Source organism: Artemia sp. Qi Xiang Cuo, chromosome 9, assembly GCF_049724085.1.
Source record: "Artemia sp. Qi Xiang Cuo chromosome 9, ASM4972408v1, whole genome shotgun sequence".
NCBI classification, from domain to species: Eukaryota; Metazoa; Arthropoda; class Branchiopoda; order Anostraca; family Artemiidae; genus Artemia; species Artemia sp. Qi Xiang Cuo.
In genome coordinates this window covers 70,148,618-70,161,758 of record NC_142802.1, presented here as the reverse complement: position 1 = coordinate 70,161,758, position 13,141 = coordinate 70,148,618, and the positions used below count along the sequence as shown (strand labels likewise).

Genomic DNA, 13,141 nt, shown 5'->3' with positions numbered 1-13,141 from the left:
CAGAGTAGTTGATTTCCAGATAGAAAATATCTTTTTTAGGAGGACACTCCCCCACAACCCTCAGGGCAAGGGTTTTAAGTTATGCCCTGGGGGCATATAAGGTTTTTATAGAAGGCGTTGTCGTCGAAACTTCAAAACAGGTTCATTCGATTGGACATTAAAGGACTAGTGCCCTTTTTAATATCTAAAAGTTATCGGAGTGTAACTAGCCTCCCCCCCCGCACCCAATATTTCCCCTAACCACACCCATAATAAATTTGATTTATCTGTTTTGTTAAGGGTTGTTGATTTATAGATAGAAAATGATTTTTTGATGTGGACACTCCCCCACAACCCTCACGGCAAGTGTGTTTAGTTATGCCCTGGGTGCATATAATGTTTTTATAGAAGGAGTTGTATAAACTTCAAAACATGCTCATTCGATTGGAAATTAAAGGGCTATTGCCCTTTTTCATAGTCAAAAGTGATTGGAGTGTAACTAGCCCCCCCCCCCCACGCCCATCATTTCCCCAAACATATCCACTCAAAATTTTCAGATAGTCATGTTGTTCAGCGCAGTTGATTTCCTGAAAGAATATATGTTTTTGACGAGGACGATCCGCCACAACCTCTGGGGAAGGAATTTTCACTTTTTGCCCGGGTCCATATAATGTTTTTTTGGATGTGGTGTTGTAAAAACTTTTAAATATGCTCATTCGATTGGACATTAAGGGGCTAGTGCCCTTTTTAACAGTCGAAAGTGATTGGAGTGTAACTAGCCCCCCCCCACGCCCATCATTTTCCCAAACACATCCAATCAAAACTGTGAGATAGCCATTTTATTCAGCGTAGTTGATTTCCAGATAGAAAATATGTTTTTGAGGAGGACACTCCCCCAAAACCTTCAGGGCCAGAGTTTTAAGATATGCCCTGGGGCATATAAGGTTTTTATAGAAGGTGTTGTCGTAGAAACTTCAAAAAAGGCTCATTCGATTGGAAATTCATAGGGATAGTGCCTTTTTCGAAAGGGATAGTGCCATAGTCGAAAGTGATCGGAGGGCGACTCCCCCCCTCCCACGCCCCTCATTCCCCCAAACACATCCAATCAAATTTTTGAGATAGCCATTTTGTTCAGCGTAGTTGAATTTCAGATAGAAAACATGTTTTTGAGGACAATCCCCAACAACCCTCAGGGCAAGGGTTTTAAGTTATGCCCTGGGGGCATATAAGGTTTTTATAGAAGGCGTTGTCATAGAAACTTCAAAAAAGGCTTTTCATTGAAAATCATCAAATTTTGGACATTTTTGCCAATCATCAAATCGCTAAATTTTGACAATTTGTCAAATCATCAAATTTTGACAATCACCATTGAAAATAGTCAAATCGTCATGACATCATCGTCACTGACTATGGTCCAATTTCTGCATCTAATGCCTCTATTATTACATGCAAATTCCGTTTTAACCGCCACCTATTCGCTAGCCGTTTCAACTGCCATCTATTCGCTAGCCTTTATACTGCAGTGGCCCTTCTTATATCTTATATATTGCCCCATTTTCGAAAATCCTCAAAAGCCACACCAATCTAAAATCGGTTCATCTTTTTTCGTTTTACAAAATATTTATTACCTTTACCAACTTGGCATAGATACACTCTATTAGTTTAATAAAGGATAAAGGTTATACTAAACTATATTATAGTATAATTATACTATATTATACTATAGGTCATTCTACACTATAGTTATACGCATATATATAGTTATTAGTCTCAAAGTATGAAATTGCTGAACATTTACAGGCTACTCTCTCAGGCTCCCATTCCTTGTGCAGCGATTTATATATATAGAATAATTAAATGATTTGTATTTAATGGGTGTATTTATTGCGGGGATTTATTTATGGTCCTTTTTTTATTATGACACATTTTCAATTTCCTTTCAGATGTATATAAAACCAGTTGTCATTTATTGGTTTATATCTTAGCAACCGTGGGTTTGCAAAGACATTTACTCTTGATTTATATAATTTGTCTCCCATTAGGCTATAATTTGTCACTATTTTCATTGTTCTGTTAGTTTAAATGGCTTTTTCTTCTATTTTTGCATGTACTGTCTTTTTTTCTATTTATGCTAAGTTCTTTTCTAGTTTTTGTACACGGGTTTTTAAATAAAAAAATAAATGAGTAATAAACAAATATTATAAAGACAGCATTAAAGGTAAGACTCCAACAGGAGTCAAATATTACTCTTCAGTAGCTGGATTTTGTGTAACTGAATCAAGAAAGAATATCATTGTATGTTACTGAAATTCTGTTTGATTCTGATTCAGATTAATCAAAAAAACCTTTTTCATGAGATAAGTTTTACAAAAAAAAGTAAAGAACTCCATTAAACCAAAAATGAACAGAAATAGAATCAAAAAATCTACCAAGCATACAACTACCACAAATCAGAATCAACAAACAAATGAAACCCAAAACGAACAGAAATTAAAATAAATAACAGAGTCAAACTCCAAATTAATATGAATACGGTTCAAAACCCCTATGCTTTCTAAAAGCTAGAACATAATTTGTACTTTATTGAAAAAAATTCAAATAAATGTGCATTGTCTGTTTAACATTCACATGCTGATATTTATTCAGTAAATTTTTAATTAATTGTTTTTTTCTTAAAGTTATGAAAGTGAAAACATTTAAAATAATTTTTTTCAGTATAGTAGAAATTACCTTTCAACTACGTTGAATAAAATGGCTAAATCAAAATGTTAATCAGAAATGTTTGGTGAAATGATGAGCGTGGAAGGGTTCTCCCTCCGATTACTTTCGACTATTAAAAAGGGCAATAGTCCTCACAATTTCTAATCGAATGAGCCCTTTTTCAATTTTTCACGAAAAAGCTTTCTATAAAAAACATATATGCCGATCACTTTTGACTATTAATAAAGGCACTAGCCCTCTCCATTCCCAACTGAATAAGCCCTTTTTGAAGTTTCTACAACACTTTCTTTAAAAACCGTGTATGCACCCAGGGCATAACTTAAAACCTTTGCACTAGGGCCTGTTAGGGGTTTATCATCGTCAAAGACATAATTTCCGAACCTTTCAACTACGTTACATAAAGCAAGAAAAACGAGCAAAAATGGGGTTTTTATAGGCCAAATGACGATACTGAAAAAACAAAGCGAATATTTCGAGAGGACAAACGCCTCTCTTCTTCAGCGCGAAACGAAACGATGTATCAATAAAAGCCAAAAATTAAAAGAATTAAAACCAACTACCTAACAACCATAAAAGCGAGTTTTTGCTCGTTTTTCTTTCTTTATGTGATGTCAGGCCAATGTGGTTTAAGAAATTATCTTCAACTACGTTGAACAAAATGGCAATCTCAAAATTTTCATTGGACGTGTTCGGGGAAATTCTGGGCGTCAAAAAGAGGGTTAGTTGCCCTTCAATCACTCTCGACCATTAAAAAGGGCAGTATCCCTTTCAATTTCCAATCGAATGAGCTCTTTTTGAAGTTTCTACGACAACTCTTTCTATAAAAACCTTTATATGCACCCAGGCCATAACTTACAACCCTTGCCCTGAGGGCTTGGGGGGGTTGTCATCCTCAAAGACCTAATTTTCGTAACTTTCAACTACGTTGAACAAAATTGCTATCTCAAAACTTTGATTGGATGTGTCTGGGGAAATAGTGGGCGTGAGAGGGGGTTAGTTGCCCTCCAATCACTTTCGACTATAAAAAAAACGCACTAGCCCTTTCAATTTCGAATCATATGAGGCCTTTTTATAGTTTCTACAACAACGCTTTCAATAAAAAACTTATATCCTCCCAGAGCGTAACTTACAACCCTTCCCCTGAGGGCTGTGGGGGGTTTGTCATCCTCAAAGACATAAAGACGTTTGTCTCCTTAAAGACATAATTTCCGGACCTTTCAACTACGTTAAAAAAATGGCTATCTCAAAATTCGATAGGATGTTTGAGGAAATGGCGGGCGTAAAAGCGGGATTAGTTGCCCTCCAATCACTTTTAACTATTAAGAAGGACACTAGCCCTTTCAATTTCTAATCGAATGAGCCCTTTTTGAAGTTTCTACAACAATGCTTTCTATAAAAACCTTAAACGCCCACAGGGTATAACTTACAACCCATGCCTTGGGGGTTCGGGGGGAGGGGGGTTGTCATACCCTAAGACCTAATTTCAAGAAATTTCAACTACATTCAATAAAATGGCTATCTAAAAATTTTGATTGGATGTTTTTGGGGAAATGGTGAGCGTGAGAGGGGGGTCAGTTGCCCTCCAATCATATTCGACTATTAAAAAAGGGCACTAGCCCTTTCAATTTTCAATCGAATAAGCCCTTTTTAAAGTTTCTACAACAACGCTTTCTATAAAAACCTTAAAGGCCCCCAGGACAAAACTTACAACCCTTGCCCTGAGGGCTTTGGTGGGGGGGGGGAGGTATCATCGTCAAAGAACTAATTTCCAGAACTTTCAACTACGTTGAACAAAATGGCTATCTCAAAAATTTAATTGGATACGTTTGAGGAAATGGTGGGCGTGAGAGGGGACTTATTTGTCCTCCAATCACTTTCGACTATGAAAAAGGACACAAGCCATTTCGATTTCCAATCAAATGAGCCGTTTTTGAATTCTACGACAATTCTTTCTATAAAAACCTTATATGCCCCCAGGGCACAACTTACAACCCTTGCGCTGAGAGCTGTGGGGGGTTTGTCATCCTGAAAGACATAAAGACGTTTGTCTCCTTAAAGACATAATTTCCGGAACTTTCAATTACGTTGAAAAAAATGGCTATCTCTAAATTTTGATTGGATGTGTTTGGGGAAATGGTGGGCGTGAGAGGGGGGTCAGTTGCCCCCCCCCCAATCACTTTCGACTAGCCCTTTCAATTTCCAATCGAATGAGCCATTTTTAAAGTTTCTACGACAACGCTTTCTATAAAAACCTTATATGCCCCCAGGACATAACTTATATGCCCCCAGGACATAACTTACAACCCTTGCCCTAAGAGCTTTAGGAGGGGGGATGTCATCCTCAAACCTCAAAGACCTAATTTCCAGAACTTTCAACTACGTTGAACAAAATAACTATCTGAAAAATTTGATTGGATGTGTCTAGGGAAATGGTGGGCGTGAGAGGGGGGGGGGGGGGTAGTTACACTTCAATCACTTTCGACTGTAAAAAAAAAAGGGCTAGCCCTTTCTATTTCCAATCGGATGATCCCTTTTTGAACTTTCTACGACAACGCTTTCTATAAAAAACCTTATATGTCCCCAGGGTATAACTTACAACCCTTGCCCTGAGGGGTGTGGGGGGGTTGTCAACCTCAAAGACCTAATTCCCAGAACTCTCAACTGCGTTGAAAAAACGGCAAACTCAAAATTTTGATTGGGTGTGTTTGGGGAAATGTTGGGCGTCAGAGGGGGATTATTTGCCCTCCAATCACTTTTAACTCTTAAAAAGGGCACTAGCCCTTTCAATTTCCAATCGAATGAGCCCTTTTTAAAGTTTCTACGACAACGCTTTCTATAGGAACCTTATATGCCCCCAGGGCATAACTTACAACCCATGCCCTGAGGGCTTTAGGAGGGGGGATGTCATCCTCAAACCTCAAAGACCTAATTTCCAGAACTTTCAACTACGTTGAACAAAATAACTATCTGAAAAATTTGATTAGATGTGTCTAGGGAAATGGTGGGCGTGAGAGGGGGGGGGTTAGTTATCCTTAAATCACTTTCGACTGTAAAAAAAAGGGCTAGCCCTTTCTATTTCCAATCGGATGATCCCTTTTTGAACTTTCTACGACAACGCTTTCTATAAAAAACCTTATATGTCCCCAGGGTATAACTTACAACCCTTGCCCTGAGGGGTGTGGGGGGTTTGTCATCCTCAAAGACCTAATTCCCAGAACTCTCAACTACGTTGAAAAAACTGCTAACTCAAAATTTTGATTGGATGTGTTTGGGGAAAATGTGGGCCTGAGAGGGGGGTTATTTGCCCTCCAATCACTTTCGACTATAAAAAAGGGAACTAGCCCTTTCAATTTCCAATCAAACGAGCCCTTTATTAAGTTTCTATCACAAAGCTTTCAATAAAAACCTTATATGCCCCCAGGGCATAACTTAAGCCTTGCCCTGAGGGCTGTGGGGCTAGTGTTATCCTCAAAGACATAATTTCCGGACCTTTCAACTGCGTTAAACAAAATGCCTATCTCAAAATTTTGATTAGATCTGTTTGGGGAAATAAGGGACGTGATAGTGGGGTTAGTTGCCCTACAATTACTTTCGACGATTAAAAGGGGCACTAGCCCTTTCAATTTCCAATCGAATGAGCCCTATTTGAAGTCTCTACAACAACATTTTCTACAAACACCTTATACACCCCCAGGGCATAACTTACAACTCTTGTCCTGAGGGTTGTGAGGGGGTTGTCATCCTCAAAGACATAATTTCTAGAACTTTCAACTACGTTGAACAAAATGACTATCTCAAAGTTTTGATTGGATGTGTTTAAAAAAAACGGTGGGCGTGAGAGAGTTAGCTGCCCTCCAATCACTTTCGGCTATTAAAAAGGGCACTAGCCCTTTCAATTTCCAATTGAATGAGCCCTTTTTGAAGTTTCTACGACAGAGCTTTTTATAAAAATATTCTATGCCCCCAGGGCAAAGTTTACAGCCCTTGCCCCGAGGGCTGGGGGGGGGAGTGTCATTCTCAAAGACATAATTTCTAGACCTGTAAACTACGTCGAACAAAATGGCTATCTCAAGAATGTGTTCGGGGAAATGGTGGACGTAAGAGGGGTGTTAGTTGCCCTTCAATTACTTTCGATTATTAAAAATTTAAATTTTCAATTACCAAAAGAATGAGCCCTTCTTAACTTTTATTTGACAACTCCTTCGATACGAAGTGCCCTGTTCTATAAAAAAAAATACATTGTGCCAACATTGTTCTTTACTTAGGCAGCGCTATTGCGCTGTCTCAGTTGGAATTTTTTTCTCCAACCAGCAAATTGCGTTTGACATTAGTAATAAATAAGTAAAATAAATAAATTAATAATAAATAAGTAAAACGTAGTAAAATAAATAATAAATAAGTAAAAAAAAGTTAAAAAAAAAGCCATAAATTCTCAGAACAGTTGAAAACGAAAACACTGACTTGAACTTCAACTGTCAGAGCCAAAATTGGATGGCGCTAATTTAACCTATGAATCTAGAAACGGCTAAGCTATTTTTCACTTCTACCTCAACATCTGGACTAGAATCGAAAAGAAAAAAAATTAAACCAATAGATTCAGCGTGGTAATGATGAAGGGGAAGGGGAAAATTGTAAAAAAAAAGTATAGTTAATATTAGCCGAGTGGCTTGGAGTGTCCTGTGTCTTGGAGGGATGGCGGGTCTCTGAATATTATTCCCAGGAGGATGTATCAGAAGATCTTACCAAAGAGGGTGGGGCTTTTCTAGTGCAATATTGCATCTTTTCCACGACGGAGGGTCCTTTAAATATTCTGTGTGGAATTATACCCTCTTCTATCTGTGTCGTTTTTATACAGATATCTTAACAAGTTTTAACACTGAGCGTTGCCCAATGTTGATAGAAACATGTATGCTACCTTATAAACAAATCTACTGAGTTGTTGTTTAATTCAAAAGAAAGTGAGCACGCGCCAGTTCGATTAGGTAATGCCGAAGTTGAGCTAGTTAATTTAATTGTGTATCTAGGTCTCTCGTTCGGGCGTTCAATTACTGAAACCCGTCGGCTTCTTATGGCTCACTTCCACAAACGCACGTCGTAAACCTACAGCCGTATTGTTACAAATAAGCGGAAATTTGATCGCCAAATTCTATCACGACTTTATAACGCTATGGTGCTCCCTCATTTGCTGTACTTGAGTCCGTGCTGGAGATTTTTTTACTCTGAGCGATAGGCGTAATCTTCGAGCTACATATTATAGGTTTGCAAAGTTTTTGCTGCGGGTGCCCCCGTGGACGAGCAATCGGTACATGTCTAGAAGGTTTAATATAATTGACCCAGAGGATCCTATCGGAGCGCAAATCCGGCGCTTTGATTTGTGTATTAGCGACTACCCGTGGGCTGAATTGCTACGACAGTAATGGACTGTCAAGTTTTGTCTTGTTTAATTTGTATGGCTTTTTATATTTTGTGTTATTTATTTTGAAGTGGTGTTTTCTTTTGTTTTCTTGTTGTTTTGCTCCATCTGCCTTTGTTTTTGATGGGTTAATAAACTATATATATATATATATATATATATATATATATATATATATATATATATATATATATATATATATATATATATATATATATATATATATATATATATATATATATATATATATATATATATATATATATATATATATATATATATATATATATATATATATATATATATATATATATATATATATATATATATATATATATATATATATATATATATATATATATATATATATATATATATATATATATATATTTATATATATATATATATATATATAATATATATATATATATATATATATATATATATATATATATATATATATATATATATATATATATGCGCTCATAAACTCGTCACAGCGTTGTGGAAACTAATACCAACAAATTGGCAAACAATTCCCCACCCCTCATCCTGTTTAAACCTCCTGCTATAGCCACCTAGCAAAAGTACCGATACCAGCATTTAATAGCCCCATCCCAGTCCGCCCTGATTCCTTGAAGTATTTGTGAGTTATTTAGCTATTATCATCCACAAACAACTACCAAAACCGATTTCTTCATGATACAAATGAGATAAAGAGTATAAACACTAATGCCAATCTAAAGATATCCTAACTGGTCACAGTTTGACTATGTCTTAATGACTTTGTCGAAAGACACCGATTGGGGATTGACTAAGGGTTAGGGGTAGAGGGGATAAATAGTTATAATTAGGTGAAACAAAAATTCAACATGAATCGCAGCACCAATAATTACTTATTGATATCAAGATACTAGTCTAGCTATAACTATAAGCAGGCCAACTTTAAATAAGCTAATTATAACTAGCTAAGCTAACACAAGTAATTCGTCAACATAACTTGGATTCAAACGAATGAAAAGGGATGTCTTTTGGTTCAGATTTTATTTAGGTTAGGCCTTCTAATTCAATCGGAAGTTTTCTGAAAGCAGAAAATAGAGCAGTTAGAAAAATGCATGCAAATGTACCTACTGTCCCCTTTTGGCAAAAGGGCATTTTTTTTTTTCAGCTCAATGAGAAGTATAAGTAAACAAAAACATCAATGAAATAAAAACAACTAAGATTTTTAGTTAGGTATTTGTTAATTAGCTTTAGGATTTTTAATTGATATTACTAGATGGCGTTGACTGTTCGGATGTATTTTTTTTTTCATTTCAGAAACAAAACTTGACTTCTCTGTTCAATCCGTGACCGTTATATAGTTCATCAGACAAACAACTGGTCGGGAAACTCAACCAGTTTTCTAATGGATCAAATCAGTATGTGAGAATTAATCCTCATATTGAGAGAAATAATTGACTATATTCAAGTTTAGAATTTTTGCTTGGAATATTAGATGGCGTTGGCTATTTGTAGTTTTTTTTTTTTACAAAACTGAAGTCTCGGATCTCATCAATTTCAAAATTCTATATATTCAGAGATATAATGGAGTATATGTGAGTTCAGAATCTTGATCAGAAATATTAGATGGAGTCAGTTTTTTTTTCTCAGAAAGAAAACTTTCCTGTCCCATCTTTTTCTCAGGTATGGCTAGATTAATATGCAGAAAATAGCTGGAAAAAATATTTAACACAAATATACTGATGTTCCCAGCTTACTGTGGTTTTTAAAAAGCAGGGCTATTTGTCTCTCCCGAAACAAGGAATAATGCGATTGGCTTAAGACCCATTCAGAATGAGACTTTGAGAATACCGAGATTTAGCTAGTGCTGATTTAGGCCAATCAGATTTCCCCGTAGAATTTGATTGGCTGAAAATATTTGATTGGCTAAAGCTAGCGCTAGCTACAACTCGGTGTCAATAAAATATCATTGTGTATGAAAATTTATGAAAAAATGTCACAAAAATAAACCAATAGAATTAAATCAGGATTTTTAATACGGAAATATAGGAGAGGGGTCTATCTTTTTCTCTTTGTTTTGTAGATCCTAGTTCAAAACTTTCTCATCAGCTTCCCCTAGGCTTTGGGTCTAGCTCAATTTGAGTACTCACCATCATATTCAGGGAAATAGTCGACTATATGCGAGTACATGATCTTCTCTTCAAGGAGGTCCTTCTTATTTAGAAAAAGGATCACGGAGGAATGTTGAAACCATGGATAAGTTATTATCGTCTTGAACAAGGCCTTGGATTCCTCCATCCGGTTCTGCAAAAACACAAAACAAGTTTGTATAATAATAAAAAAATACAACATTGGGATAAACTTCGTCGAAGTATACAATAAGGCTTAGATGCAAAATAATTTAAACTTGAACATTTTCGTTCTTGCGACCATTTTAGCTTCTTTTTTTATCCTTTAAAGGTCATACAATTTTTTGTTTGATGACACTTCAATGTTATATATTGCCATTATCATAATTTCTTCTATAAATAATTATACAAATATATAATATTATAAATATAAATTATATAAATAATATATAAATTCACATTAAAGTCTGCAAATTGTCATGAATTAAAAGGTAAATTTTTCAGAAATATTTGAGTACAATTGTACATATCGAGTTTGGTCGCACTCTAAATCTTTCTTCCAAAACTTGCTTTAAAGGAGCATAAAATTCTACAACTATTTCTTTGGCTTATTTTTTTGCTTTCTATTTCTTCCTAGGGTGAGCCACAAAAAAGAAAACAATTCGAATTTGTGTTACTCATCTCCAGAAAACTGAAAACGGGCTCCTCCTCCATCACCCAGGTTCTCTGGACCTTTATTTAGCTTTGTATCTGCACTGAGGTTGGCATATATGCACTGGATTTACTACACTTTTTGACAACTAAGGTCCTTACGTCGGCCCTGCAGTGTGTTGCCACTGAGTTTAAAGTCTGGATTGCGTATTTATTAAACCCAAAGCGCAACCACAGGACATGGCTAAGAGAGAAGAAACGGTACCACAAATTGGTTTCAACTCAAATCTTCCATTTCCAAAGGAGTCTCGTTACCTCTGTACTGCGTTAACTAAAAACTAATCATAGTCTCCTCAAATTACTAGACACAAAGAAAATTGCTATCATCTAAATCAAAAAACAAAACAAATAATAGATCCAACCTTTAACCTGACAAGTACAAATGCTGAGAGGGGGGGGGGGCTGTGGTCTCGTGCACCCACCGCCCAAAAAAATCTTATGATTGTTATGGTATTTCATTATAAGTTTCCTTGAAACTTTTTTTGCTTCTAATTTTGAGTCGTGGAGTAAGAATTTTAGTAAATGTTTTCTGAATGGAGTCGGAGTCGGTATATTGGAAACCACCATCTTGAGTCGGAGTCGGTTATAGCTTATAAAATGTAGTTAAATGAAGCTTATGAAATGTAATTAAAACAGGGCTATGGGGTTTGAGTTTTGGTAAATTTTTTTTCTGAATGGAGTGGGAGTCAATACATTGAAAATGTCTGAAGTCGGAGTTGAGAGTCGGTTATAACTTATAACCGGCTCCACAGCCCTGGATATAACCATGATTCAGTACACTTCCAATTCATAGTCGCTGTTAGGTCTGGTCTTATCTGACATTTTCATACTTATGAAGTAACAGCCAAAAATTGTTGCTAAGGGTATCCAGTTTTTTTTATATATTTTTTTTAAAGATTTTCTTTCCTTATCTCTATTTTCAATAATATAAAAAAAAGGTAGAAAAATCATCATCATACCCAAGGGTACTGAAAAAACGAATGAATGTGGACTAACAGTTAAATACGTATACTGATATTCATTCCTGGAAGTCATTATGATTTTTTATTAATTAAAGTTAAAAAAACAGAAAACACTTAAAATGTATTTTGTTTTGAATAAAGTTTGAAGTATACTCTGGTCTTTAGAAGGTTATACGCACATCATAGTCGTTTCCGCTATTTTTAAACAATGATCCCATAGAAATTCCCACACAAACATTTTCTGTGAGGTATCTAGAAGCTCATTACATTATAATGTGACACCCTGTGCTTATATGTAAGCATTTGCGTGTACTGGAATTAATAATAATAATAATAATTTATTTATGACCCACATATGAAATTATAAATGACACTGCGGAGTAATGGAAAATATAAAAGAAAAAATAACAACATCATTACGAAATCAAACAACAACAAAAAAAATACAAATTAACCGATATCACGATGAAAAAAACAAACTAAGGGGTCAGTGACAGAAACAACATTACTAGTTACCTATTGAGTGTATTGTTGCAATTGAGTGTATTGCGAAATCTAACTAACTTCACTGGGATTATAATTCAATGAAAAAGCTTACTGGTTTGACAATGTTAATAAAATATCCGATTTATGAGAGGTCCGTTCACTTTGAACTCTGAATCAATACTCAATTGTTGATTAATACACTCAGTTGGTAATTGTTGGAGTGAATTTTTGTTTCTTTTTTTTTGGGGGGGGGGGGGAGAAAAGTCATTTTTGGAATTTGGATTTACAACTCAAGCTTATTCGTGAAGATTATTATTATTATTTGATATTAAGATTATAATAATATATGAGATATATTATTTTACCACTTGCAACTATTTATACTCTGAACTGCTTTGTTATGTCGGCAAATGTAAAGTTGCAACCGCCTATGGAGAGGAAATTTGTGCTTTAAAGTTCATTTTAGTAACCAAAAGTTGAAGAAGTATATACATAAATGAAGCTTCAGATTTCCCATGCCCCCCCCCCAAAAAAAATGTATATTGATATGAAGTCCGGCGGACTCTGGAAACATTCTTCGTAACCGCTTCGTTCAATTTTCAGGCGGTGGTGTAGACAACGATAAAATTGTATGTTTATTTTTTTTTTTTTTTTAATTAAATTATTTTAATTTTAGATGTTTTAATTTTTTACTTTTCATCTTAATTCTATTTAATTTAATTTCAAGATTTCGATGTATA

At 35.3% G+C, this 13,141-nt stretch overlaps 1 protein-coding gene across 2 annotated transcripts in view; it reads right to left on the bottom strand.

Moving 5' to 3' along the window:
* LOC148948986 (guanine nucleotide-binding protein G(q) subunit alpha) overlaps positions 1 to 13,141 on the bottom strand; it is a 106,812-nt gene that overhangs the window by 17,952 nt on the left and 75,719 nt on the right. For both annotated transcript variants that reach the window (XM_089094163.1, XM_089094162.1), the window contains exon 6: positions 10,264 to 10,417. In XM_089094163.1, the coding sequence (XP_088950289.1) occupies positions 10,264 to 10,417 (154 nt within the window). The remainder of the gene's footprint in view (positions 1 to 10,263; positions 10,418 to 13,141) is intronic.